The sequence below is a fragment of the Delphinapterus leucas genome, chromosome X, assembly GCF_059928025.1.
Source record: "Delphinapterus leucas isolate spDelLeu-1000000601 "Yukka" chromosome X, BTC_Dleu_Yukka2, whole genome shotgun sequence".
NCBI lineage: Eukaryota > Metazoa > Chordata > Mammalia > Artiodactyla > Monodontidae > Delphinapterus > Delphinapterus leucas.
The window spans coordinates 134,062,032-134,089,830 of NC_143150.1; the positions used below are offsets into that span (position 1 = coordinate 134,062,032).

Here is a 27,799-nt window from a genome sequence, read left to right on the forward strand (position 1 = left end):
AATTTAAAATACTGTGTTTTTCTTACCTCTCTCTCCATCATTTCAGAGCTTTGCAAAAATTTCAAAATTAGAAAAAAAAATGTTGAAGGGGCCTTTTGATTCAAAGAGTTTCAGATGATACAAATGAATCTACATTTCAGGTCAGTGCAAAGGTAGAATGTATTCCCTTACACGGAAGGAAAATATTTTTTTTCTTCTTAGAGATATGTACCCAAATCAGGGGTAAGGGAAAACAGTCAGCAATAGCGAATCTGGAAAGATGAAAAGCTGTTTTGGAAATAGAGTGAACCGTTGGACTTCGGAGAGCTAGATGGCCACTTCCATCTGGGCAGGCCTGGGTTCACTAAGGCAAAAAAAAAAAAAAAAAAAAAAAACCACAAACCCAGAGATGCTCATTTTCGAGGTAGACAAGCCCAGCAAGGGTGCACTGCCCCCCAAATCTCACACAGCACATGCAAAGCACATTGCCTTAAACTCAGGTGCACGATTTGGGACCCTGAACGCTTTGGTTATATCATGTCAAGAGACTTTGCCCATTCTGTGCCAGCTGCTCAGACAAGTCGCTATTTGGTGTTTACACGATGGGGGAGGAGAGGGGACCAAGCACAGAAAAAAAAAAAAAAAGATGAAAGAAAAGCTAGAACTGGCTACCCTTAGAAAACATTATCTTAAAACTCACTGCCTGGAGGAGGTATCCCAGGCTCTTCTTTCCCCCAGAAACAGCTCAGCCCCGCCCTCCCAGCCTGGCACCCCTCCCCAGGTCCTGCTCCATCCCAAGCCACACACTTCACTTCCGTGAATCCAAAGCACTCCCCATCCCGGTCATTTTGGCACTGGCCCCGCAGCATGCAGGGGGAGGTAATGCCCTTCGAAGCCCGAAGCTGACGGGTCAAGAGTGCACAGCTAATTTTTTTAAATCTATAATATTTACAATATTGCACTTTACTGCACTTAATTGCATGTCACTAGCGTGGATGCTGCATCAGTATTATACCTTCAAACCACGTGCCCTGTGTCCCCAGTGCAAGTCCTTTGCATCTGAATTCTGGGAAACAGCCACAGATGTCCATTCGGGAATCGAAGACGGGAAAAGCTCTAAAGCTGCCTGTCCTACGGCACAAGGAGTCCTGAACCTGGTGCTCTGGGGCCAAACGTGTGCATGAAGATGGGGAGTCAGCAAGGTCACAACGTGAAACACTGAGGTCCCCACGACCACCACCACCTCCGCGAGATCTTCAATTGCGTTTCGTTATTGCTACCTATCAGGCGGAGGGGAGGGGGCGGGCGTGCACGCAGAGCACGGGGCCCCTGCCTCAGATGCAAAAGTCCATATTGAAATCCACACGGGTCCTGCAGCTCCTCGGATGAAACTGAGTTCACGGCAGTGAATAAACTTGTCGGCACCCAAGCACTGGCATTTCAGCGGAGACCAGCCCCGGATCTTTCTGGGTAACAGACTCTTCAGGTCTTGGGAAGGCGTGTAGGAGGCCGCATGCGCAGGGTGGGAACTCCGGCAGCAGAGAAGGACGCAGCGCCACGGGGCTCCACGTGGCCCCGGGGTCCCAGGACGCACAGACGGCGTGGTCGAGGGCTGACTTGGGTGGTCTGACGGTCACCTCCTCTCTCTTCCGCACAGTCTCTGCGAGGCTTTGGCGGGGTCTTGCGGTCCTGGGATGCCCCCTCCCGAGGCCTGCCAGGGGCCCCGGGGCTGCCCCAGGCGGGGAAGGCGCTGCGCCCTCGCTCCGGGGTGTCCGCGCGGCCGTCGGGGGGCGCGGAGGGGTCGAGTGCAGGACGCAGCGCGGACGGGGTGGCGGGGCCAGGGCGGGCGCGGGTCCGGGGCAGGCGCGGGGCCTGGCGGCGGGTCAGAGCCCCAAGGCCTCGGCGTGCTTGCGCGCCTTCAGCCGCAGGTCGGCGATACTGGAGTTTTTGCTGTTGCTCTTGGCGGCGGCGGCCACGACGGCGGCGGCCGAGGCCGAGTCGGCCAGGGATGCGATGGGCAACCCGAAGGGCGGCGGCGGGAACATCAGGTAGGGCGCGTGCGCCGCCAGGTGGGGGTGCAGGTGCGGGTGGGCGTGCGCCACACCTTCCAGCTGCAGCTGTGCCTGGACCTGCGAAGACAGAACCCGCACGGTGAGGACGCGACTTCTAGGGGGCTTTCCCCCCTCGAGGACTCCCCCTCGAGGGCGTCTCCTCTCCCGGGGAGCCATCGCTCCTTCCCCCGCCCCAGGGACAACCACCCACTGTCCTCGGGACAGCCGGTGCCACGACCGGGTCACTGGCCCCTTTGGACAGGACCAGAGCCGGGGAGTCGGCACAGATCCCCGATGCTGTAGCATCCGAGCGTCTACAGCTGGTACCTCCTCCTCTCCAGACCCCCGGCTGATTCTTTGACGCATCCCCGACTCAGGGTCCGGGCTTCGGCTCTGGCTCCCCCCCCCCACCCCGCCGCCGCCTTCCCAGGGACCCGGAGTTCCCGAATCTTCCAGAAGCACAGCCAAATCTGCAGGCTCCAACCGCCTAATTTCACCAGGACCCAATGGCTGACCCCACGTCGTCGGGGCAGCTGTTCCTGTGATGCTGAGGGGCCACCCCGCCCTGGGGAAGGGGTGCTGAGGGGTGGAATATGGGCCCAGCCGCGGAGGTGCGGGTCCAAGGGAACACGGCGCGGACCTCTGCCCTGCGCACGGCAGCCCTGGACGCCCTCCCAGCCTTGGGCGCCGTGACTTTGAGGGCGCGCGGCCAACAGCCCACCCTCACCCCATCTCCATGCCGTCATCCGTAGCCGACCCTCCGGGCCGGGCCAGGCCCACTGGACCTCGTGCCCCTCAGCAAACCCGGGTCCAGCTACAAACCCAGGCCTCTGCCACTAGGAGCAAAAGTGCTGCAAGAGGAGGCCACGCCTTCGCTCTGGCCAGGGCGCAGCCAACCCACCAGCGCAGGCACGCCTACCCCCCTTGCTGGGGTCCACAGCCCAGCCCTGCAGGCGAGTGGGCGTTGCGCTCTAGCCCCGCGGCTCCCTCCTCCCACCCGACGCTGGCCCAGAGCAGGGGCGAGGACTTTGGGGCACCCTGTCTCCACGAGGTGGTCTTCCGACCCCCTGGCCGCCCCCTCCTCCGCGCAGCGCACCCAGCGCCCTGGACCCTCCCGGCTCTGCTAGGAGCTGGGCGGGACGCCCCCCACTGTGAGGTGCGCGGGGGAGGGGAGGGGGCATCGAGGCCCAGGTCCAGGAGGGGCACTGACACCCCCAGCGAGGCCCTGGGCAAGCTAAAGCCGGGGGTTGGGTGTTGACACGGGTCCTCATGCCCAAGCGGCAGCAAACCCCTCCCTCCAGCCAGGCGGTGAACGAGTGGGTGGTTCCGGGTGGGTGGGGATATTTTCCCTCCGAGTTGGGGTTTCTGTCCTAGCCCTCCCAAAGGTAACTCTTGGAGATTTTCAGCGTGGTGTTAATACGTGCCAATGGGTTTATAAATGTCCCCCTTGTGAAAGCGGCCTCTTTGCTTCAGCGGGGGTGGGAGGCGCCGGGGCGGCGCCGGCCCCCTCTCTGTTCTGTTCGAAAGGAAGGAAGAAAAAAAACAACAACAAAAAACGAGCTACCTGTTGGAAAGGCATCCTCAGGGCGCCCATGTTCACGTAGGGTGCCACCCTGCAGGCGTCCAGGTGACTGGCGGTACCCAGGATAACGCCTGCGAGGAAACACAGGAGGCGTGAACCCCGCCCGCTGCTCCCAGCACCTGGCGGGTCTCCCCACCGCCCCTGCCTCCACGCCCGGCCCCTCGCACCCACCTTTATGCATCTGGTTCTCTTGCTTGCGGCACTTGGCTCTCCGGTTCTGGAACCAAACCTGGGAATGAGCGGACAGACGTGCACCCCCGTGAGCCGGCCAGGCCTTGGCGAGCGTCAGCGAGGCTTTCTTTCCCGACACGCCGGACGGCGCGCAAGGGGCTTGGGGTTCCTGTCCCCGGAAGGCTGCCTGACGCCCCTCCGGCCTTCGTCCCCGCCCCCTCCCACCCCAGCCCCGCGTAACTGGCTACCTGGAGCTGGGAACAGTCCTCACCTAAGTGAGAGCAGAGTTTCAGCATCCAAACATTGACAGTGAGGAAGTGGGTCCTCGGATGGCGTGGAGAACTTTCCATCGTTCTGTGTGGACATTCCCCCCTCCACCCTGCCACGCACCGGTCCAACCTGACCTTCCACCTCGACGTTCCACCTTAGCCCCCACCCACCCACCAGGAATGTGGGGGGATGCACAGGTGGATACACATCTCCAAATCCAGCCCCCTCCCCAATCACGCTCAGACACCCTGAGTCCAGAAACTTGCATGACCTCCATGCCCTCCTTGGAAGCCTGGGGGATCCCAGTTAATATTACAGAGTCATGAACGTCCTTGATCTCTAAAAACCAGATGCACCCCAAAAGCGCAGGCTCTGCACTGCAGGCACTCGGCATCTCTAAGGACATCTGATTCTTGCGGCGCCCTATCCAGAGGTGAGGCAGCGAGGGAAAGGTGTTGGCACCCGCCCGGCCCGGCTAGCTTCAAGGCCTGGCATCCCCGAAATGCGCCCTCCCGCGCTCCCCATTCTCATCCTCCCCCCTCCTCCAAACAGCCCTGGTCCTGGCCCTTGGTCTGTCTCTCATGGAATCGGGAGTCCCCTCCCTCTGTGTTCTTAGGCACTTAATTTTTCCTACCTGGCTTTCTCCAAAACTTTCCCTTCACACTCACTCACCCTATTGCCACAATGGCGGTCACTGACGGTGCAGGATAATTAGCACAAAGAAAGCCTTCCCCTCGGCCACACTACACTACACCTGGTAGCTCAGGGACCCTGCGTTGTTCCAAGCCCAGGGCCTGGGGCCACTCCCTGCTCCCACCCTGCCCGGAAACCTCAGCTCCCGCGGAGGTTGCAAGCACCCGGGAGTCGAGGAAAAGCTGAACTTTTCCATCTCAGCCTCTTCAGGGCAGTTTTCTATCCAAGGCTGAGCCATGGGCCCGCCTGTTGGAACTGGCTTTCCACGACGTTGGAAACCTCACCCAGCCAGGCTCTAGGGAAGCTGGCAAACTTTGGTGTTGTTCCCCGGAAAGTATTTCCAAAAACAGAAGTGCTGAGATTCACAAATCTTTACTCCATTTCCAAAGCCTGAACTCACTTTCCTGCTCCCACGTCCCGCCGCAACTCTCCCCCCCACCCCATCTGGCTGTGACGAGACTCCTTTCCCTTTCGGACCCTTCCTCGGTGCCTCTTTCTCCTTGGGGTCCCGTACCCATCCTCAGGAGAGCGGAGACAGACGCGCAAACTCTGCTCCCCCTGGAAGGGCATTTTTCAAAAACAGAATCCTATTTAAATCTAGAAAGCAAGCTCACTTTCCCATCAGCGGGGGAAAGAAAAAAAAGATTATGGAGAATAAAAGTGATGAATTAGCTGCGCGTTTGGCGATGATAAATCAGTCTTGGGCTGATTCACGATCAATTCCAATCAGTCCCGAATATGCTAAGTAAAGTGCGGTACAGTGGTTTAGACAGTTATTTCTTCATTAAGGACCAGTCACTGATTTCTCTCACAAATGCTGTAATCTGATTTCCTTTTGATTTCCATTACAGACAGTGAATAATGACATTTAATTTAGCTCTGCGCCATAAACCCAAAGATATTTGTTGTAATTAAATTACCACCGCTCCTCACTGTGCTCTCATAACTTTTGATTATAACCCTGACAGCTGGGTGATGTGAGTTTCCAGTACAACACTAAAAATAAAAGGTTAATAAGCACCAACTTCCAAAGGACCCTCAATTTATTTACAGCAAATTTCCACTCTAAATTGAAACTCTATCCTCTAACAACACAGGACAGGCTGTACCGAAAAGGATTACCAAACAGGTCACAGACAGGATTAAAATATAGTGCATTTTCGTCTCTCCTTTTGGTGTCTCCCCAGCAACCCCCACTTCTGCACAGCGGGGTACGTGTTTTAACTAATTGGTTTTTATGAGCACTTTCTGCCTTCTCTTTATTATACGATTCTTTTCCCTGTGGCCAATAGGAAATTATTTCTTTTTTCTCTTCCCATGTTTATTTTTATTATTATTTACAATCGTTAAATTTTAATTCACCTCTGGATCGATAGGCTTTCGTTTTCTACTACCACCCTCCCCCCCCTTTATTTTAGGGCTTTTCTCAAGATCTGCAGCCACCCAAGAACCAATTTTCTCCCAACTCGGTCTCTCCTGCTAAGGCGCTATTCAGTAATAGACTACTGAAAGAAATAGTGTGGAATTAAATTACAAGTAATTTATTTTTATAGAAACAGTACATCAAGGCCTGGGAGATATTACAGATCTCAGGCAGAAAGGCTGTGAAATGACATAAAAGTTGATGTCCCCTTCAGCAAAAGTTTAATCTTTTCATTAATTTATATGGTGCAGCCCCATCCATCTTTCCAGAGAAAGGTGGCCAGTCTCCCCCGCCCTCCCCCCCCACTTGCCGAGGCCACAGATGCCCGGACAGATTCGTTTGGGGAGAGGGTCCCCAGAGCTACTCCGCCTGTGGTCCCAGCGATGCAGAATGGTCCTGGGAACCCCTGCGGCCGCACGGAATTCTGGACAGACTCGGGGACTGTTGCATTTCACCTTAAGCAGCCCCTTTCACCGCACCGACGGGGAAAGATGGAAGGCATGAGGGTGCAAACACCCATTTTTTTTTTTTTTTTTACAAATTAAAGATTTTTGTGAAACACTCTCTATAAACGCTTTCTGTGTTTTCGTTTCTTCAATACAATCCGGGTGAAGTTGTGTTTGTAATGCTGACCCTATACCAATAAGAAACCCGTTCTTTCAAAGCCCTGGCTTTACATGGTTCCCTCCCCCCGTTGGCAGTATTAATTCCATTTATTTAAATAACCAGTCCCCAGAGCCCAGGGACCCTGACCCCTTTTCCTTCTCTCCCCGGCGCTGCTGTCCTGCCCAGAACCGTCAAAGCCGACGGAAAGCCCAGCAGAACATCCAGGTCCGACCTTCCGGTGGCGGGGACGGGGGGCGCGGGGGGGGCGAGTCTGCGGTACCCGGACGAGGCGATTTGGAAGCGAATCTTTGCTCTCCACACCCCAATAAATAAATGAATGCATTTCACCCAAACGTTTACAAAGCCCGAGAAAAACGAACCGGGAGCGTCTCTCCCCGCCCGCCCCCCCGCGCGCACGTGCGGCGAACACCCAGGGCCCCCTTAGACGGCGGTTCGCCAGATGGGGCATCACGACTTCATGCGTCCGGTCCCCGCCCCCGCGCCCCCCCTGCCCCGCGCCCGGGCTAATCCGGCACCGCGCGGGCAGGACCCGCAATCCTCAAGACGTCCACCCGACTCCTCTTCCCATCTCTCTGTTCCCTGCAGTGGAGCGAGCGGGCTGCAGAGGAGCGGGTAAGACTTTGGCGGCGACGGCGGAGCCGGGGGGCGGGCGGGGGGAGGAGAGGCGAACCAGTGGGAAGAGAACAACATTCCTGATGAGCTGGTAGTGCAGGGCGAGCCAGCCAGGCAGGGCGCAGGAGACCTGACCCGCGAGGCCCCGGGGCGCCTCCCAAAGCCCGACTCCAGCCCCCCCACACGGGGTCCCCGCGCTCCTGGAAGGGCCCTGCCGAGGTGGCGCGTTCCGGCCGCCCGAGGAGCGGGCGTCGGGGCCGGGCCCTCGCTCTCACCTGCACGCGCGCCTCGGAGAGCCCCAGGCGCTGGCTGAGCTCCTCCCGCATGAAGGCGTCGGGGTAGTGAGTCTCGTCGAAGAGTCGCTCCAGCTCGTTGAGCTGCTCCAGCGTGAAGTTGGTGCGGCTGCGCCGCTGCTTCAGCTTCGTCTGCCCGTCCTCGTCCTCCGACTTCACGTCCTCGCGCTTCTCCTTGCAATCGTAAATACCTACGGGCGGGCCGAGGGCACAGCGCTGAGCCCAGCCCCCGGCCCCGGCGTCCCCGGCCCGGGCCGCCACGAGCCCCTCTGCCGGCTCCCGCCCCGCCCCCGCCCCCACCCCGGCCCGGCCTGCGGATCCTGCGCGCCAGGGAGAGGGCCCCGCGCGGGGACGCTTGGGCGCGACGTTCTGAAAGCCTGTGTGTGCTCGCGGTGCAGGGACCTCGGTGGCAAACGCGCCCTGACGCAAAGCGGCGTCAAGTCGATAAAGCAAACTCCAGGGCAAGACGCGCTGTTTTGTAATAACTCGAGCCCCGGCGCCGCGGTGTTTCTTGGCCTAATCTCTGAATAGTTTCCTCAATTATCCTCTTCGCCTCTGTTGACATATTGACATAGCCTAACCTTCTCTCTCTTCCTTTTCTTTTTTTTCTGAATGGGAGTGGAGTGTTAAATATTAAGTCAAAGAAGCTTAGGCAGAATCGCCCAAGTGTCGGGTCCCTGGCGGGGCGCCCGCAAAGAGCGCAGGGAGAGCCCAGGCCAGGCTGGGGTCCAGGCCCCCCGAGAGCCGCCGCTCCCGCCTGCACCGCAGCAGGACAGGGGCCGTGCCAGCCACCAGCCGGGCCAGAGCCTCCCTCAGGACGCCGTGGAGGCGGGCGCTCGCCCGAGCTCACCTCCTTCTGACCAAGAAAGCGCAGCCGTATCTTAAGGCGGGCACCCTGAGGCGCTTGGGTTGCACCCGAGAGCGTGGTCCCTTGACTTCCGGTTTTGTCCCTCTGTCTCTTGGACACACATTCTCACTCCCCATCAGGACGCCAAAAGTGACACTTTCTTAGGTCCAAACATTATGAGAGCAGCTATATTTGCTGGGGGAGCGGGCAGGGTATCAGGCAGACAGCTCAGGATTTAGCAGATTCTAACCCAGACACCTCTCCTTCCCACCGCTAGGAAATGCAGCCCCTCACCAAGCTCAGGGATTTAAAATAAAAGTTGGCCCCCGTTTGCACAGTTGGTGGAAGCTGCATTTCAGCTCCCCTTGCGTTTTCTTGTGCTTTTTCTCCGATCATAGGACCTGCTGGGTGCAGGCAAAGAGGACCCCCATGCCCTCATTAGATGTCCCCTCTGTGTCACGGAGAAGAGGGCGGCTTTCAGGACGCTCTATCCAAGGAGTCTGGGGTTACACCCGTTCTGAGAAGCCTCTTAGCAGTAAGCCCAGAAACTTGCAAAGGGTGAAGACCCAGATCCTCTGCGGGGCCAGGGAAAAATCCGGGCACCCAGTTCCCACACACGCCCCACCCCCACCCCCACCGGGGTCCCTGAGCTCGACACCAGAACCCAAGTCCTGAGTCTGCCTGAAAGCCTCTCCTCACGGCTTCTGAGCCCTGGACACTCAATCCCACCTCGGGGTTTAAAGCCTCCCTCACCTCCTGAAAAGGATGCATTTCCAAGAACACCTTATTTCTCCCCAACGGGAAATCCTTTCCCGGAGGCGGCCCCAATGCTGCTTCCTCCTTCAGGTCTCTTAACGTCGGAACCCCAGGGATTGACCCCAGATGACGCGCTGGCCTTCAAAGTCCTCCAGAACCCGCGGCAGGCTGTGCAGAACCCACAGGCTGCCGTGCCTGGCTCAGCGGGGTCCGCTGCTCAGGTGCCCAAGACCTCTGGGTTTCTCCCAAGCCCAAGCAGCTCCCACCTCTCCATTTTGCTCCCGTTCTGCAAATTCAGCCTGGGGCTCAGCCCTGCCAGGGGTCTGCACACCCAGGCAGAAGGGAGAAGGTGCAGCTGGGGTTTTCCTAACCCCTTCCTGCTGCCTGTACTGCTAGCCCTATTTTCCTCTCTCCTTCGAAATAGGCCTCGATTGTACTCTGCTCTCCTTACACGGGCCTTTTTGCAGGGTCCCCCTGCCTTGGCTGTCCAGGGTGAGAGGAAACAGGCAGAAGAGGGGACTCAGCCTCTAAGGCGGATGGGGGAAGCCGTCAGGAGCCCGGGAGGTCAGCCGCCCGCCAGGTGCTGTAAATTAAATGTCAGCCCTGACAAGTGCACAGCCGACAGACAGCCGTGTCTCCATCAGAGCAAACTCTCTTTGTAGGAATCATAAAGCCAGGTGCGTGAGCCCCGAGATATGGCAGGCCAGGCTCAGGCTGCCCGGGCTCTCAGAAGCCAGGGGGTTATTCCTAAGCCTCTGCCAGCTTTCTGCTTCCACAAGGTCAAGGTCTCCGAAAGCTTTCTGGGTCATCCACTGGGCTCCAAGGCCAGCACACCTGGACTCTGCCACCAAAGTGCAAGGGCCACAAGAGCAGGAGACATGGGGTCCCCACTCTCCGGCCATGACCTCTCTCAACACGGACAGAGAATGAAACAGGACCCAGGAGCCACATGGCAAGCTTCTGTATTTCCTCTCTTTGTAGTGAGAAATAGACCTTCATATACTTTCAAATGCTGCCCCCTGAGAAATCGAGCCAATTTTATTCCTCTGATTTACAGCTGCTGGTTGCCCTGTTTGTACGGAGATTCCCCCGGGTTGGGACCACCGCTGTCCAGCTGGGAGAACCCTTGTAAACATGTTTTTTCCCACCCCCCGCGTTCAACTACAGCGCAAAACGCCGCGGAGATTTCAGGGGAAAGCAGCCGGATGGAGGCCCAGGACGCAGCCGGCCTGCAGCAGGGCCAGCTGCGCCCTGACAGCCTGGGGTAGGGCGGCCGCGTGCGCGGGGCCACGAGCCTCCCCGGGCCCTTCTGCCCCTTGTAGACCCTGACCACCGGCGGGCACGCGGCTGGTTTTAATCTACAGGCCCGCGTCAGCCGAGATCCAGCCCCAAGGTTCAAGGGGAAAGTTTTCCCTGAGAGGAAACCACGCGGAGGGGCGCAAGAGGGCGAAGAGGCGACGGAGCGCGTGGCCTCCCCGACTAACGGCCAGCGCAGCCCTCAACGCGGCCCATTTCGAGCTCGGGAAGGCACTTGGAGAGACGCGTGTGGATCTCTCTGCGGGCGTGGAGGCGGACGTGAGACAGACCGGCAGGCAGACAGGCAAGCGGCCGGTAGCCCTCCAGCCGACCTGGGTTTACAAGCCCATGCACCCGATTCCCCCCCAACGCGGGAAAGTTCCCGCTGTGGAGCCCAGTGCCAACGCCCAGGGAAGCGATCCTCCGGCAGCGCGCGGCCCCGGCTGCTGCCCATCCTCGGCGCCTCTGCCTCTCTCCTTCCCTGCTTCCTCGCTTCTCCAGCCGAATCCTCCCCTCCCCCGTTTGGTTTCTTTCTTACGAAAAAGACTGGCGATGGATTGCCGGGGCCTTTGCGTCCGAGCCGTGGCTGTACATTCAGCGTTTGGGGTCGAGCGGAGAGCGAACCGCGGCCCCCGGGGCCTCTGCGCGCGCGGAGCGAGGGGCAGGCGGCCAGGCTCGGCGGCGAGGAGACGCCGTCCCCGGGAGGGGCCCGGAGCCGGCGTCCGGAGAGCTTACCTTCGGCAGCCCTCCCCGAACCGAACTCTTTCAGTTTGTCCTTGTCGTTGTCCACGTGGTCCTTAAAGAGATGCACCGGACAGTGGCCGCTGCCCTCCGTTATGTCCTGGAGGCTGGATTCCGAGACCCCCAGCTCCCGGGAGCGCGCTAGTCCGCTCTCCAAAACTTCCCTGTAAGTGATCGAATCCTTCTTGCCTCCGCCGCCGCCGCCGCCGCTGCTCTCTTTGCTCTTCTGGTCAAAAGATTTGGATACAAAAGCCGTGAGCTCCTCCATGGTGGCCGGGGGCTGCGGGGGTCCGCGGGGTTCGGCGGGGCTGGCTGGGAGCCGGGCTGTGGTCCGCACGCCTCCCGCGCGGACACGACTGTCCGTGTGAGGGTGGACCTCTCCTGCTGTTATTTATGCCTTTCAATTTGCGATCTCACTATTTATACACGGCTACGTCCGCCCAGCCCCCAACGCTCCCTGTCTGCAGCAATTACAACTCCCGGCTCGGCGGCGGGCGCACGCAGAGACGCTGTCTCTCCCCCACCTCCAGTCCGGCAATTGGCTTTCTTTTCATTTCATCACTCTTTGGCGTCTGTGCACCTTGGTGTGGAGAGGTAAAGATCAAGTTTTTGAAGGCAGAGAGAGAGAGAGAGAGAGAGAGAGAGAGAGAGAGAGAGAGAGAGAGAGCGCGAATGGGCGCAGGCGCCAGTTCCCCGAACAGGTATCCGCATTCTCTCCGTGGCTGGCGGAAACGAACCTCGAGGAGGAGTTTAGGGCTTGTGAGGACGTCCTTGCCTGCCGGCCCCGGGAGGAGCGCAGCCTCGCGCCTCGAACGGTATCGTCGCAGGACGTGTCCGGGCGTGGTCGTGCGGGAACTCCAGCGAGGGGACCCGGGCGGCGGGGACGCGCCATCACAGACGGGAATGAGTCCCAAGTTGGAGATGCGGTGGGACTGCCGGCTGGATCCGCCGGCGAGGCCCGCGGAGCCAGCGGGTGGAGCGGGTGCGCGCGGCGTGCTGGGGGGAACAGCTCTAGGACCCCGAAACTGAGAGGAAGGGTCCAGGTCTAGCCGAACGTGGGCGCCCGCGCCTCGGCGGCGTTGGTGCAAAGCCGCTCGCAGACCTCGGAGGGGCCGGGGACACGGACGCTGCGGGCCGCGAGCGCCCGGAGCGCGCTGGTCCAGACGCGGAGAAGCTGGAGGGTCTCTGGGAGAACTGGTTCGTACAGAGCGGTCCGTGGGGCGCGCGTCAGATCCCGTCCGGCCGGACCGACGCAGCCTTCCTTAGAGCCGTGCTGTCAGCCCGGTGTCTGGGAGATTTATTGGGGGGGGTATATGTATTTTTGGTTGTGCCACAGTACTCCTGAGCAGATCCTGACTCCTTCGGAACTTTATAATGTGCCTAAAAGGAGCCACTTTTTCTCACCTGCAATACGAAATTCATTCGGCAATCCCGGCAGCTGAAGAAGTCCTCTTATCTGCAAAATGCCGTCTGCAAATAAAGTGACTTTTCTGTTCTCCCCTCTTTTTTTCTGCAACCTCACCCTCGTCTCCCCTTCCACCTGCTGCCCCCGCCCCGCTGGAGTTGGGACAAGGCTTTCGGCGAGGGGTGCGGGGGTGGAGGGGAGTGTTAGGGGTTTTGGAGGAGTTCGTTTTGCGTTTTCTGAAGTCAGTTCCTCCTCCGAAGCGCCGGTTAGTCAGAACCCAGGATCGGGGGCCACGCTCGGCGGTTCCCAGTGTTCGGTCCAGCGTCCGGAGCCGGACAGTAGTTTCCTTCAGCGGGAAGGAACGTGAACGATTTCTCCCGAATCCCCGGGGCCAGGGTCGGGTTCACACGGGGGTGCCTTGATCCGGGGGGAGGGGTGTGAAGCCAGAGAGGCGGTGGAAGAGGGGGGACGGGAGTGGAAACAGACCAGCTCTTCTTTCCCCCTTCCTTTCTCCCTCCCTCCCCTTCCTTCCTTCCTTCCTTCCTTCCTTCCTTCCTTCCTTCCCTTCCCTTGCTCCCTCCATCTCTCTCCCGGTGTTTTCTCTTCTCCTCGCCGCCCTCCATCCATCCTCCGGGAGAGCTGCGCCCGTGCTTCTCCGCGCGGCCCCGGCTGCTCTGCCCCGCATACAGCGGACGGAGCTGGGGGATTTGGGGGCCGCTGCCTCCCCCGGACTTCAAAAGCGAAAGGCGAAGACGCGCTCGCAACTTGACAAACAGGTCTTTGTCACCACGGCCCTCTAATCAAAGCGAAGGCGCCCAGATATCACACAGAATTACAAATAGCCCCTCATGCATTATGCATGTAGCCGCCTTGCGGGTCTGCGGGGGAAACGCCGAGGGCCGCTCCCGTAGCCGGGTAGCGCAGGGCGCGCGGGGCGCGGGGCGAGGGGCGGCCCAGGAGCTCATAGTCCTTGCCAGGGCCCCCCACGCCGTCATTCACTCCTTGGGGCGCATCTTCCAGCCCTACCCAGTCTAGGGACCACCCCCCCCACCGCCCACAAGTGAACCTTCTCTTTGCAAAAACAGTAGATCCACAGGAGGGGCGGGAGAGGGAAGGGGGCATTCGCAACAGGTCTGGGGGGAGAGGGCTCTGGGCCGGAGCAGCTTTCTGCGGTCCTCAGAGGTAGGGTAACTTTTCCTCTCCTCACCTCCTCCCATCTTGCCACTCCTCCAGCTTCAGGTGAAGAGGCCAAGTCCCCAGGGACCTAGTGGTGAACCCCCGACCTGCAGCCTGCCCAGCCCTCCCTGGCCCTCCCCTACAATCTCAGCGACTCAGCCTTCCCTGGGGGAGGGGTCACATAGGGCCTGGCCCTTACATGGCCTGAGGTTCCTTCGCAGGGAACAGGGGTGAGAGGCCCCAGGCGCCCAAGCAGGGCTACCCGCCTTGGACCTCAGACCTTGGACCCTATATCCAGAAGACGACATTGCTGGGACCAGGGTTTTGTGGCCTCCAGGGATCTCCCCAAGGGACACCAGCTGGGGACTCCGGATGTTCGAAACCCTCCAGCCTGAGAGAGAATTAAAGCCACCCCCATCCACAGCAGCCCCAACTCTGATTCCCAGTGCAGACGAATGGTTTCGAAATAACCCATCCTAAGAGGAATGGGGCCGTGCTTCTTCTAAGAGTTGTTGGTCAGGAAGGAATCCCCTTTTTACAAAATCACACTTTCTCTCGATGTGCATGCAAAGTGATGGCCTCTTCCTCTAACTTTGGGGGACGGTGGAGCGGAGATCCCCTGGACACCCCCAACTCCCGGCCCCCCAGCCAGGGGCCCTCAAGGCTCCTTGACCTTCTCTCCTTTAAACCAGAGGCAGCAACGCCCCGCATCAGCCGTTATTCCTCATACTTTAGCCTGGGCGAGGACATTTTCAACCACATATTCTTGCTAATCCAAGCCGGTGCCCAAGGCCGCAGGGTGGGTACAGTTATGAAATGGTACATTTACATTTCCGCTGGGCTGAAGGCAGGCGAGGGGCGGGGGACGCAGAGCTCAGACTCTCCCAGGAATAAGGGGCTCTTGTTTTGAGTTTCTGTAGCTGCTTCCCCCAGAGAGGATCCCTCATCCCAAGATGAGAGGTGAGGAAAACTTCTTAAAATCTCAGCTTGTCTTGGGAGAACGTAGATGCTTTAACATCTCAAATGCATTCTGCCAACTCTGAAAGAGGCAGCGGTGTCATGAAAGTTTGTGGACAGAAACAAAAGCATAGCTCCTTCCTTTAAAACAAAACTAAACCAAACCAAACCAAAAAAACAGCAAAAAAAAAGAAAGAAGTCCTGGATTGGGCTGGGGTGCAAAGCAGGGGGACCTGGTTTCTGGAAGAACACGGAAGTTCCATCGTGGATTTCACCAGAAGCTCTGCACGCACCCTAGAGCTCGCCTGGGTCACTGATCCACGGCGGCGGCCGGGCGTCACCTCGCACCCCGCTGCCCAGAAACCGGAGCGGACGGGAGCCGCCTGAGTCCTGAATGCCTGACTCGCTCCTATGCGCGCCCGCACCATCAGGTTTATGATCCACCTCGGAAGAGACACGTAGACAAAATGCAATTAAACGAAGTAGAAATGCCAGGACACCCTGTGCTCGGGAGGAAGGAAGGGTCTCTGTCAAGGCGAAGGAGGTTGGAGGCTCTTTCTAACACAACTGGTGGTTCCTGCAGCTTGGAGGTACCCTGGTGTCTGGGTTGGCCCACGTGCCCATGGACCTGGTGGGCTCCAGCCAGGCCCCCAGTTGATGGTGTGGGGGAAATGAGTGAGTACCCCACCAGGAGGATGGTTCACAGCCAGCCCGCCGGCGGGGGTGGGGTGGGGTCCACCCCAGGAGGCCAGAGCTGCCCCAAAGCCGACGCCCTCCTCTTCGGCAAGCTGCTCTCCCGGGAACGTGGGTCCTCTCGTTCCAGATCTGGTTTCCTGAACTCCGACCACCTTCACCCAGGCCGAGGCCAGACTGGCCGCGTCCAGAGCTGGACATTCTGCACCCCTCACTCGCCTGAGTTTACCCCAACTAGAGTCTCTCTGGCCAGCCCTGCAGGCTCGCAGCTTCCTGTCTGGTCCCAGGCTGAGCTGGAAAGCTCAGACGCGCTGGTCCCCAGTGGCAGAGAGGGCTAGAACCGGCCACCCGTGTTGTGTTCTGCTGGCTTGGGACCATTAAGCAGGCAGGGTGAGGAGGTGGGGGTGGGGTGGGAGTGGTGATGGGGTTTTCTGCCCTTCTCTGTGCTTTCCCACCTGCAGACTGGAGCCAGGAGACTTCTTAGCAGTGCTATCCACTCCGGGACCTCCATCTGGAAGGCACGCTACTTAAACTTGGATGTCCAGGCACTGCCGTCCAGCCCGGGGCCCTCAGGAAACCTGAGAGAAGAAGAGGCTGCGGACACATCCGACCGCCTCCCACTCCCACAACTGCGGTCCCGAGCAGCTTAGTGCGCGACCAACTCCGGGGGCAAACTGCAGACAGCATGAGGAAATGGACACCGGCGTTTTTCGATTTTATAAAATAATCTGATGTTCTGTATGTATGTATACGAATTAGGTAAATTTTAATGAACTACAGCTGCTGCTAATGGCCTCCCTTTCCTGGTATTTACAAGGCCAAGGGACAGGCGGTAATGAACATTCCAATATTTAATATTTGGTTTATTTAATGCTTAAAAGGTAGGGCTCTGAGTTTTCACGTTTAGCCCAGTAAAACGAAGCTCCTCTGATCCAAGCCGGTTTACGTTAAATCAAATCTCATGCCCTGAGCTTCTGAAGAGCAGAGTAGCTTTGGCGGCCGTCTGGGGTGTCCAGCCCTTCTGGGAGGTTGGGAGTCACTGCCCCACTCCGTTTTCCCCACTGCCCACCCCCAGGGTCCTCCTGGCTTCCCATGAAACAGAGGAAGAAGTTCCAAGGAATGCCCCTTCCATTTGGCCCACTTTCTCAGCACCTAATTCCGGAGACGATGTCTGTTAATAATAATAACGGAGGGAGGGTTGATGGTTCTCGCGCAAGAGCGAGCCTTTGTAAGAGCAAGCAACCCCTCCCTACACATTAAGTATTTATGAGTATCGATCAGAAGGGCAGGATTTTACAGAGGTCTTAACACTTTTCTTGGACGGGCTCCTTTCTCCCCCTCCCCCTTTGAAATTTAGAAACCTGCCTTTGTATTCCCTCCTACGCTGTTTATTGATTTACGCAACCATCAGTGCTTCCAGTGTGAGGCTAATAGATTTTCATCACGCTGGGGCTCTGTTAATCCAGCTCTTGAATGGATAAGATTGATCCTGTCGACAAATTCGACACATCTACACCATTAATAAAGGGCGAGAAGGGGCGGGATAGGTTCTGTCTCCCCTTTGGAGGGTGGGCCTCCTCTGTGCTGCAAGGACCCACCCCCAAGATGTAGGTTTTTGGTTTTTTGTTTTTTTTCATTTAGCCTCACTTTTGCTACAAATCCCAGCTCGGGGGCCGGGGTCGGGGAGGGTGTTCTAAAATAACCCTCAATGCAAAAATGCAATTTTAACAATACATTTCGTAGTAGGAAGTGCTGTTTGCTTTCTGTGGAATTTCTCTCTCTTTTCCTTGCCATGTACTTTGCAACATATGGTGGACATTAAAACTCTTTCCTTTCAGATTTAATCACAGGGACGTTACTTTACGTTTTATTGAAGAAAAACATTATTTTTTCGGGGAGCAAAGCAGTTTACCACAGAGGACCTCTAAAGAGGGCCGTTTTTGTTTTGTTTTGTTTTCTGGAGACCACCGCGAAACAAACAATGGGCGGCTCTCCTTCGCGAAGAATACATTGCGCGCTCGCTGGGAGCCGTTTCTGCGGTAATTAATGTTCCGAGAAGCCAGCTCAGGGGTGGATTCTGGGTTTCGTTCTCGGTTCTGGCACCGGGCCTCAGCACAAGGACACGGAAAGAGCCAGTTCTATCTCCTTCCTGCCGGCGGCCCCTCACCCCGGATTGGCTTCTCCCCGTTACGCACGGGTCGCCGAGAGCTTTGGAAACAGCTCGCTCCAAAACTGGCTCGGAACCTAGGGCTTTCTCTCTCCCTTTTCAAAATGCAAACAAAAGGAAGGAACACGTCCCACGCCCACAGCCTGCGATAGGAGACTCTGCTTCGGAAGACCTGGGCCCCCGGGCCGGAAGCTGGAGGAAAGCGTCCTGCCCCCACCGGGCGTCGCTGGGACAGTGGGTCCCAGCCCCCCGGGGCGCAAGCGACGCACACAGGGCGCTGTCCCCGCGGGCCGTGCTGGACCGGTGCCCGTGCGCTGCCTTCCTTCCCGGCTCAGGCTCCGGCCAGCGTCCCCAGGCGCCCGCGAACGTGACGCAACGATCTGTACAGTCAGTGCCGGCAGAAAAGGCCGCGCGGGGCTCCAGGACCTCGCGACCACATGCCCAGAGTTTGCAAGGGGTTCAACAAACTGCGATCTCCCCCCACCCCCAAGGAAAGCTAACGGTTACGCTGGTGGGACCGAAACTCGGGCAGTCTCGGGTGCTCCCCACGCGCCATCGACTTCCAGATACCACGTCTTTAGAAACATAATCCAGGGAAGGAACTTTCACCCTCTAGCAGGCAGGCATTAATTAAGTGGCCAATCTGTGCAGAAGACACGCCCCCTCCTCCCCGTCTTCTGCGTCCTGAGGCTGCCTTGGAACCAAACATCCCCTGGGGAAGCAGGCCGATGTTCTGTGCCAACGGCCCCTTCCGGAAGGACAACTCATAGGCCCGTGAGCACCTGGGCACTGGAGTCCCCCCAAGACGGCCTGGGCCCAACAGTACTTATGCAAGGCCCCGCATGGGGACCCTGGGGTCCCCGAGCCTCCCTGACACCCCAGAATTGGAGCCAACCGGGGTCACCCAGCTTGCTCCCGCCCAGTTCACTGTCAGACAGCTGGGCTGGCTCTCCAGGTTGTTGGTCACCCCCGCAAGCGTCGCCCATCCCAGGCGGGTGATTCCTATCACTCGTCAGGGCCTTGTTGAGGAGGGGACTTGTGCTGCCTCTCTCCGGGGCCCCCCTCGTGCTACCCCACTAATGAGGAGTCTGCGCTGACCGCCCAGGGTTGCCTCTGGGAGGCCAGGGGCGTGCCCTTGCCCTGCACCAACTGGGGAACCTGCCAGCCATCGCGGGGGAAGGCAGGGGGAGAGCAGGGAATGGGGCAAAGCCAGGAGTGGGAGGGTCAGAGATCTGGGGGGCTTGCGGGTCCGGGCGCGGCTCGTCTAATTGGGGAGCAGAGGCGCAGGCCGGGGCCAGAAGGTGGGGAAGGGGCCCCGGGACGAGCGGGGAGAGAGGCTGCCCTTGTCGCTGCCGCCGGCCTTTCCACCGCAGCTCAGCCTCCTGGCCTGAGGCGAAGCTCGGGGCTAGAGGGCTGAGCTCGACCCGCTGGACCCCAGCCAGGAGCCCACCTCGGCGCTCAGCACCCGCCCCACTCCTCCCCTCCAGCGCTGTCTGCGCATGGGGGAGGGGGGCCGAGGTCGGGGGAAGGGAGCCGGAGCCCGCCGGGGAGGGGTCCACGGGGCGGAGGCGGGGAGGCGGGGGTCGTTATCCTGGCCGGGATCAGGACAGACACGGGACTGGCCCCCTGGGCAGAAAAAGCCGCCTTGCAGGCCTGGGCACCAGCCAACCAGCTGGGGATCCTGGAGGCTGGGTGGAGGGGCTGCTGTACCCTTAACTGGCCCCCCACCGGGCTCCTCCCAGCCAGGAAGGCATAGGGTGGTGGGTGGAGAGCTGGGTTTTCCCTCTCTTGAAGGCAAGGGCCTGCCCTGGGTTCGTTCATTCATTCGCTCATTCATGTATTCACTCCTGTATCCCCCTCTGTGCCCGGTCTCTGACTCCTGCACCACTGACATGGCCCTGGAGCTGGCCTGTGCGGCCCGGGTCTCTGCTCCCTTTAGCCCTCACGCTGACGGTGGGAGAGGAGATTTCAGATGGCCTGGAGGAATCTGGTCTGGGAAAACCCTCCGCCTGCTCACATTCTGAAATGCTCTGTACCTCCCAAGAAGTCTGGGCCCTGTGTGAGGACCAGAAGGGCAGCTTTCAGGTTTGGGAATGAAGAGGGACTCCCCAGGGCAGAGCAGACGTGGGGGTGGTTTGGGGCACGTGTCCAGACCCGTGGGTCCCCGTGGCTTCAGGGCACAACCGGGCTGGATGGGATCCTCTGCGGTTCCTCCTGCCAGCAACAGCACCTGGATTCTGTCTTCCTGACACGGAGGGGTCGTCGTCTGTGCGCACAGGTCCGAAGAGGAGGGGGAGATAGAGCACCCCCAAGGCTACAAGCACAGCCGGTGAAAGACAGGAGGGCATCCAGAGGCCAGGGCTGTCCCCGCCCTCTGGGGGAGTTCCGGGGCTGCCCGCGTGGACCCACGGCAGGCTCTTCCTGCAGCAGCAACATGGGGGTCTGGATGGAGGATCTGTTATTTTGACAATACTTCCTCTTCCATCTGTTCATTGCTACTCTGTTCAGATTGGCACCCATAAGACATCTTGCTCTCCAACTGGGCTCATGTGGGTTGAAATAATCAGATTCCCCCCAGGCTGGGGTAGAAACCCATCTGGAGAGGGGAGAAGGCAGCTTCCAACTGGCCCCTACCCTCAGGTGGCCTCCGGGCTGTCCACAGGACGAAGCCTTCAAAGAAACAACGCTTTTTAATGGCTTCTTTGAGTTGTCAACCAGTACTTTCTGAGCACAGTGGTGGCAGAGCTGAGGGCCTGCAAAGACATCCACAACCTCACCTCTGGAACCCGTGACTATGTCTCCTTATGCAGCAAAAAGAGTTTGCAGGTGTGATTAAGGTTACCAGCCTCCGCATTGGGAGATGGTCCTGGAGTATCCAGGCGGGCTCTGTCTAATCAGAAAAAGCAGAAAATTGCTCCAGCTGGGGTCAGAGAGATGAAGCAGAAGGAGACAGAGAAATTCCAAGCATGTTGCTGGAAGGGCCTCATGGAACGTGGGACAAAGAATGTGGGTGGCCCCTATGAGCAAAACCAGCCCTGGCCAATAACCAGCCAGGAGGAGATGTCAGTCCTACAACCCCAAGGAACTAAACATGGCCAACAACCTGAACGAGCTTGGAAGTAAACACTCCCCCAGAGCCCCTGATTAGAGCCCATCATGGTGGACACCTTGATTTTGGACTTGGGATGCCCTGAGCTGAGGGCACAGCTCAGCTACCCGCATTGTCCCTGGACTTCAGACCCAAGACAGTTAATAAATGAGTGCTGTTTCAAGGCATTGAGTTTGTGATTATCCATTACAGCAGGAATAGGAAACTCACACATACACTCATGCAAGCACAGGACAAGTGCCAGGTGCCAGGGACACAGAGGTCCACTAGGAACCTTCCCTGTTCTCACGGAGCTCACAGTTTGTTGGGGGGTACAGACAATAAACAGATACGTGAATTTAGAAATTGGGTGTAATTTCAGGTGCAGAGAATCAGAGAGTGATGGGCTTGGGGAGATGTTTAGAAAGGGGGCTGGGGAAGGTGACTTTTGGAGCAGAACGTAGAAGGCGAGAGGGAGCAGGTGATGATACCATGTGGGAAGAGGGCTTTCCAATCACATAACACGAGGCCAAAGACAGGACATACATCTGTCACGTTGAGAAATAGCAGGAGAGATGAGCAGAATGGTCAAGGGAGAGAGTCCCAGGGGGCGGGCTGACAAAGGTCTTGTAAGGCGAGTGTTTTGGACTCAGCTGAGTTGCCTGTTGTGGGCTTGTTTAGTCTGTGACGCCCACTGGACCTCTGAGATGTTGAGTAGTCCGGTGGCCTGGTGAGTCTGAGCTTGGGAAGAGCACAGCTACAGATACTGGATGCATGTGGAGGAGGAAACCAGTGGACTGGGTGAGGTCACCTGAGGCACAGACGTGCGTAGAGGAGAGGAGAGGTCCATTACTTGACCCTGAGTCTCTCTAACCACCAGTTGGGAAGAGGGTCAGGATGTAGCAAAGCAAAGGAAACCAAGAGTGGGTAGCCTTTGAGGTAGGAGAGAAACGGAGAGGAACGTTCTGGAAGAAACTGTGTCAGGAAGGAGGAATGTTCCAGAGCAACGTTAAAAGGATCACAAGGGAACGCTATCAACAAGTTTGTGCTAATGAACTCAATCACTAACGTGAAATACATTCATTGAAAGATGTAAATTACCAAAGCTAACACAAGAAAAAATAGAAAATGTGAATAGTCCTGTATACCCATCACAAAGACGTCAGGGTTGTAATTAATAGTGTGGCCACCAAGAAATCTCCAGGACCAGACTGACTTGTGAATTCTACCACACGTGGAAAAAAAAATCACCTTCACAAATTCTTTCAGTGATAATGCAGGCAGGAAAATTCCTAACTCATCTTTGAGGCTTGAATCACTCTGAATCCAAAACCAGACAGAGGTGTTACAAGAAAACAGAGTTACAGACCAATATCAGCCATAAACACACAGAAATCCTTAACAAAATATTAACAAATCAAATTCAAAAGTATATACACCAAAGGGATAACACACCATGACCAAAAGTGGTTTATCCCAGAAATGCAAGGTTGGATTGATATTGGAAAGTCAACCAAAGCAATCCACATGTTAATAGAAAAAAAAAAAAAGAGGACGTAAAATATATGAATATCTAAGTAGATGTGGGAAAATGGATCCAATCCTTCTTACATGCCCAGAATTTATTCTGCAAGCTTTAGAGAAGTTTGTAGAGGCATGTGGGAGAAACAGGTTTTAGCCACACATTTTTCCAACTCTTTTTTCCCCTCCCATACCCAACACTTTGAAGACCTTTTACCAGTTCCATATTTATCTTTTCCTGTGTCCCAAACACCAAAAGACTATTTAATTAATTTATTTATTTAGGCCTTACGGCTTGTGGGATATTTGTTCCCCAACCAGGGATTGAACCTGAGCCCTCAGCAGTGAAAGTGTGGAGTCTTAACCACTGGACCGCCAGAGAATTCCCCAGACTATTCTGAAAATCCCCTTCTGACACCCGCTGCAAACTCATCTGCCCCAGATGCAGGCAGAAGTCCCTTAGCTCAAAAGCGTTCTCTCTCCATGCAAATTAAATACCAAATCCTGCAAGAAGGAAAGTGGTACCCGTTGCCTGTATTTTAGACAAGAGAGACAGGAATGATTTTTCTTTCCTTATTTGGAGAAGGGAAGGCTGGCCCCGAGGCCACATGTGACCTTGGCAGGGCCATGTCTTGAGAGAAGCTGGTGGTGAGCACACAGCCCTAACTATGGACAAGGGAAGTGAAGGTCAGTGTTTCTGGTGTGTGGCAAACTCCACGACTCAGCAGAATTTGAGATTACACGAGGTGGAAATGGCTGCAGGGCTGGGGGTCTGCGTGACAAAGGCAAGACGCAGGGAACAGCAATCAGTGCCTCCATGGGAAAGTTTTAAGTGACTCTCAAAACTACACTTTGTGAATCATAACTCTGTATTCACGAAAGGTTCCTTACCCGTGCTTTGGACTACTGTGTCTTCCCAGCCATCCTGCTGTTTGCCCCTTGACCAATGATGCAGTTAAGTCAAAAGAGGCGCATGCTACAAGCAGCAGGTGCTTTGGACGCACAGGACGGGAGCTGAGCCGCTTCCTATTTTTAAGTCCACCAGCAAATCACCCTGAAGGTCATAATCTGTGATCAGCAGAGTGGCTGCAGCAGCTGAGGGACAATAGGGTCTCAGGTTTCCTGGTGAATCAGGGGCGTTTGAGAACCTCTGAGTTTCAGGGAACTCTTTCGATTTACTGCGTTCACATAACCATCCCCCCAAATCAAATTTCACCATGTTCTGGAAGACCCTCCTGTGCTTTTCCTGAACCATTTCCAAATTCCTTCCAACGGCTTTTGTTTTTAATTGAGGTGAAACCTTCCAGGATCTTCGACAAGCCCCATCCCACAGGGACAAGACACACCCCCTGGGCACTCCCAACAGCCACATTCGTTGCTGAGTGAAATTCCACCTGGACTTCTTTCTTCCACACCAGCCTTCGGTCAGGGGGCCCTTTCCTGACAAAGAACCACGACATAATAGTGGTCCTGCTTAAGCTTTCAGTGTTTCAGCTAAAGCCATCACTAGGCTCAATGGAGTTTCTCCACCTCTGCGCTACTGACATTCAAGGTCACATGACTCTGGAGGGAAGGGGGCGTCCTGCGCCTCATGGGATGTTTGCAGCTTCCCTGGTCTCCGTCCCTCAGATGTCTGGAGCACCCATTCCCTCTCTTTAATTGGGACAACCGAAAATGTCTCCAGACACTGTCAATTGTCCCCTGAGGATGGGCAGCATCACCCCTGGTTCTGGACCACTTGCAGAAATACAAAAATAGATAGATAATAAATGGACAGACTGATGGATGGGTAAGCAGGCAGATGGATTCATGAAGATTAGATAGATAGGTAGACAGATAGATCGACAGATAGACAGATAGATAAAACAAGATATGCACTGAATTATTTCCCCCTCCAAATTCAAATTCACATGTTGTAGCCCTAAGCCTCACGGTCACAGTACTAGGAGGTGCGGCTTTTAGGAGATAATCACGTTTAGATGAGGTCATGAGGGTGGGAGGCCTCCACAATGTGAGGACACAGTGAGAAGGCTGCATTCTATAAGCCAGGAAGAGAGCTTCGTCAGGAGGTAATCTGCCCACACTGTGATCTTAGACTTCCAGCCTCAAGGACTGTGAGACGTAAATGTTTGTTGCTTAAGCTGCGCCATCAGGGGTGTTTTGTTGTAGCAGCCCAAGTTGACTTAGATAGATGATAGATGAATGTGATAGATAAATGATAGGTAGAGAGATAGACAGCTGATAGACAGATAGCTAGATAATTAGACAGAGTCTCTTATGCTGGGTCAGGGTTTCTCAGCCTCAGTGCTACCGGCATCTGGGGCTGGATCACCCTCTGAGGTGGGGTGTCCTGGGCACTGCGGGCTGTGGAGCAGCTTCCCTGGTCTCCACCCACCAGGTGCCAGGAGCTCTCCCCACAGTGGTGACAACCAACAAAATCTCCAGACGTCACTACGTGTCCCCTGGGAGGGGCTAATCTGCCCCCACCGGCCCCATCCAGAGTCATTCTTGCACACAGCCTGCCCCCAGGCACAAGGCAGGCTCATCGTTAGAATCAGAAGTAACAGTATCGATACTTGCTTGAGCACTTCCTGCCTCTGGGCACTCTCCTTGGAGCTTTTTATACATTAGCTCAGTTCCTCAGAACCTCAAAGGGTACCTATCATTATTCTCACTTTACAGAAGAGAAACATGAAGCTCATGCTAGCTTAGTACCTTGAGTTAGAGAGACACACCCAGGAGAGACAGAACCAGCTTGGAATACAGATCGGCCTTCTCCCTTCCTCCGTGGCTCCGGGGCGTACCTGCTGCCAACCTGCCGGGGGTAGGGGGTGGTGGTGCGGGAGGGGTGAGAGTGGGTGTGGAAATAAGAAAAATGCTATGGGAGGCCCACATCAGAACAGGCACCACGGAAGAGCACTGAGTTGTGTGTCTGTCTGTTGAAGGTACGACCTTCTGCTTGTCAGAAAACAACCCTGTGTTTCCCCAAATACTCTCCAAGCCCAGGATTCTCCTGGGTGGTGTGCAGACACGTGTGGCTGAGACCACGCAGGGCAGTCCCCAGCTGGCCATCTGCAAGAAGCACAGCTTTCCATAGATAAACTGCTTCTGACGGGGCTGGGAAAACAAGGGAGCACAGAGACAGTTGAAACGACGCCCATCTTCTCCCTCCACCTCTTTTCTGAAGCCTCCCACACTGAAAACTTCCCAAACAATCCTTTTCATTGGGATCTATTTTTGTTTGGCTGTGAAATTCTGTTTAAGAAAATGCCACAGGCAGAAAATCCAGGCTGCATATTTTGTACTTCGTGAATGACAACACAAGTGATGGGGTCTCGTTAAGATGGATAATTGCTCTAATTTTCTCTCTTCATTTCATGAGTCTTTGGCAGACGTGCTTCTGACGGACCTGATTCCCAGGCACCTTGGCAACATCCTAAGTGACAGTTCAGGGTGAAGAAACCGGTGACGCCTTCACGACATAAATGTTCCCCCTCCGGGGCATCATCCACTCTGGAGATAAGGGACTCCTGAACTGTGTGGGGTGTGGATGGCTGCCCTCGGACATCAATCAAACTACCCAGGTCACCAACGCCGTCTGGCTTTTCGGACGCCTGACAAGGGGGCGGCCACTGGGAAAAGAGTCACCCAAAAGAAGCTTCTGAGGGTATTTTCCCAAAGCCGGACACAACCCTCAGCTGTCCCAGGACCCATACAGTACCACAGTCACAGTGCATAATATACTTCAGCCCAGAGGACAGTTCTCTTAGGGCATCCTGACTATGGAGGTGTCTCTAAAGATACTTCACTTGGGCATTGCCGGACGGTCTCCCTCAGTCCTGAGCTGCTCACAGCTTATCTGAGGGTTTGCTTTTCTAGCTCTTGAAGCGGCGTGAATATTCCGTACACGGTACACACTGGAATCTTCTACACCTTTCCCCTTAAGAGAAAAATATTAAAACTCATAATGAGTGAAATCAGAAAGGATCGTGACACTTCGAGCGAGTATTTGAAAATTCTTTTCAAAGGGACATACCTGTGCATCCCAGCGGAAGCAAGGAGCAGCCCCAGAGTTTATAAACACTGAGGGGTTTATGCTTAATTCATCCAGACTGACAGTGGCGGCGTGTCTCCTGGAAAAAACAAGGATGCCGTCAGGAAAAGAACATCCAGCCCATCTTGAGGGCTGTTCAAAGTAGATGTGAACTCAAAGAAGAGAGATTGTCATCTAAGTGAGGTGCACGAGCATGAAATAAGGTTAACTGTGCTCGTTTTTAAAACATGCTTGCACACCTGACTTTTGAAAGTGGATAGATAAAAACGTGTATGAATATTTTGGAGACAGGCTTCCTTTATGGGTTCGAAAATCTGCGCACACATAAGCACCCAAACCAGTGCCCGTCAGGTAGATGCATGCTTTTCTCTGAAGGTGGCTCTCTGGTCCTGGATGCGGGGAGGGACTAGCTATGGACAAGGCCGTTTTATCCATTAAGAAGGGGCCCCCGGGGCCAGGCCGACGTAACTGGTCCACAGCTGCCCTTCTGGGTGTGTCCACCCAACCGGCCGTTTTCAGAGAATTCCCCAGCACGGAGGGCAAAGGTCCCCCTGAAAATATGCAAAGACCCTGCCTCAAGCTCCAGCAGCAGACACTGTGCTGACCCCCCTGGCAGAGCCTCTAGACGCAGTTGCCATTTAAAACACTAGTTCAATTTAACCAGCCTACAACCTTTTGGGAGAAAATATTGTAAATGAGGCAAAAATAGAACAGGTCGTTAATTTGTCATTTTTTATCCCCCTCGGTTCCATGCCCCAGTTCCTTTCAGCGCTGGGAACATCTGTAACATTTAAAATCCATTTGCACGAAGCCAAGCTCCTAGGCTCTCTCCGTGGGTCACCCCCAAACGTTTGAGGGGTGATGCGTGGGAAGGAAAGACACAGCAGCAGACGGGGCTCCTAACTCCGCCTGTCGTCTTTGGTGTTTGAACTTTTCCACCCGACAGTTGGAGAATTTAACTAATGATCCCAGGGAAATCATGTGAAACATTATTTAAATAACTGGAAAATCTATGCTGACCCTCAGCCAATACCCATTTAGCCAAATTAAAGGAAATACAGAGTCAGAGGCCGCGGGTGACAGAAGGGGCTGCGAGTCTGGAAACCGAGATGTAATCTCTTCTCGGAGGATGTGGCTTGAACAAAGGAAGGGCAGGGGTGTGTCTGAAGGGTGGGCACCTTGTGGGCTGCATGGCGTGGGCTGCTGGGTGGACACCCTTCTCCTCTCCTTCGTGAGTATCCCGTGAACTTCTCGTGAGGACCCAGGGAAGTGTGTGCCACTGAGGCAAAAGGATGGTGACCTTCCTTTCCGAACAAGTAACCCATTTCTGATGAGGTTCTTCGTTGCCTGGTTGTAAGAAAGAAGATGCTGCCAGGCTCACAGCTCCGCGAGAGCTC

The 27,799-nt window shown here is 56.1% G+C and overlaps 1 protein-coding gene across 1 annotated transcript; it reads right to left on the reverse strand.

Annotated features, from left to right (window-relative positions):
• Positions 1-1,576: 1,576 nt before the first annotated feature.
• Positions 1,577-11,853, reverse strand: SHOX (SHOX homeobox). Its single transcript, XM_022561920.2, has 5 exons — positions 11,336-11,853; positions 7,684-7,892; positions 3,784-3,841; positions 3,595-3,683; positions 1,577-2,108 (listed from the first exon to the last, which is right to left on the reverse strand). The coding sequence occupies exons 1-5, from the start codon at positions 11,607-11,609 to the stop codon at positions 1,863-1,865; spliced, it is 876 nt and encodes a 291-aa protein (XP_022417628.1). The 5' UTR covers positions 11,610-11,853; the 3' UTR covers positions 1,577-1,862.
• Between the last annotated feature and the right edge of the window lie 15,946 nt (positions 11,854-27,799).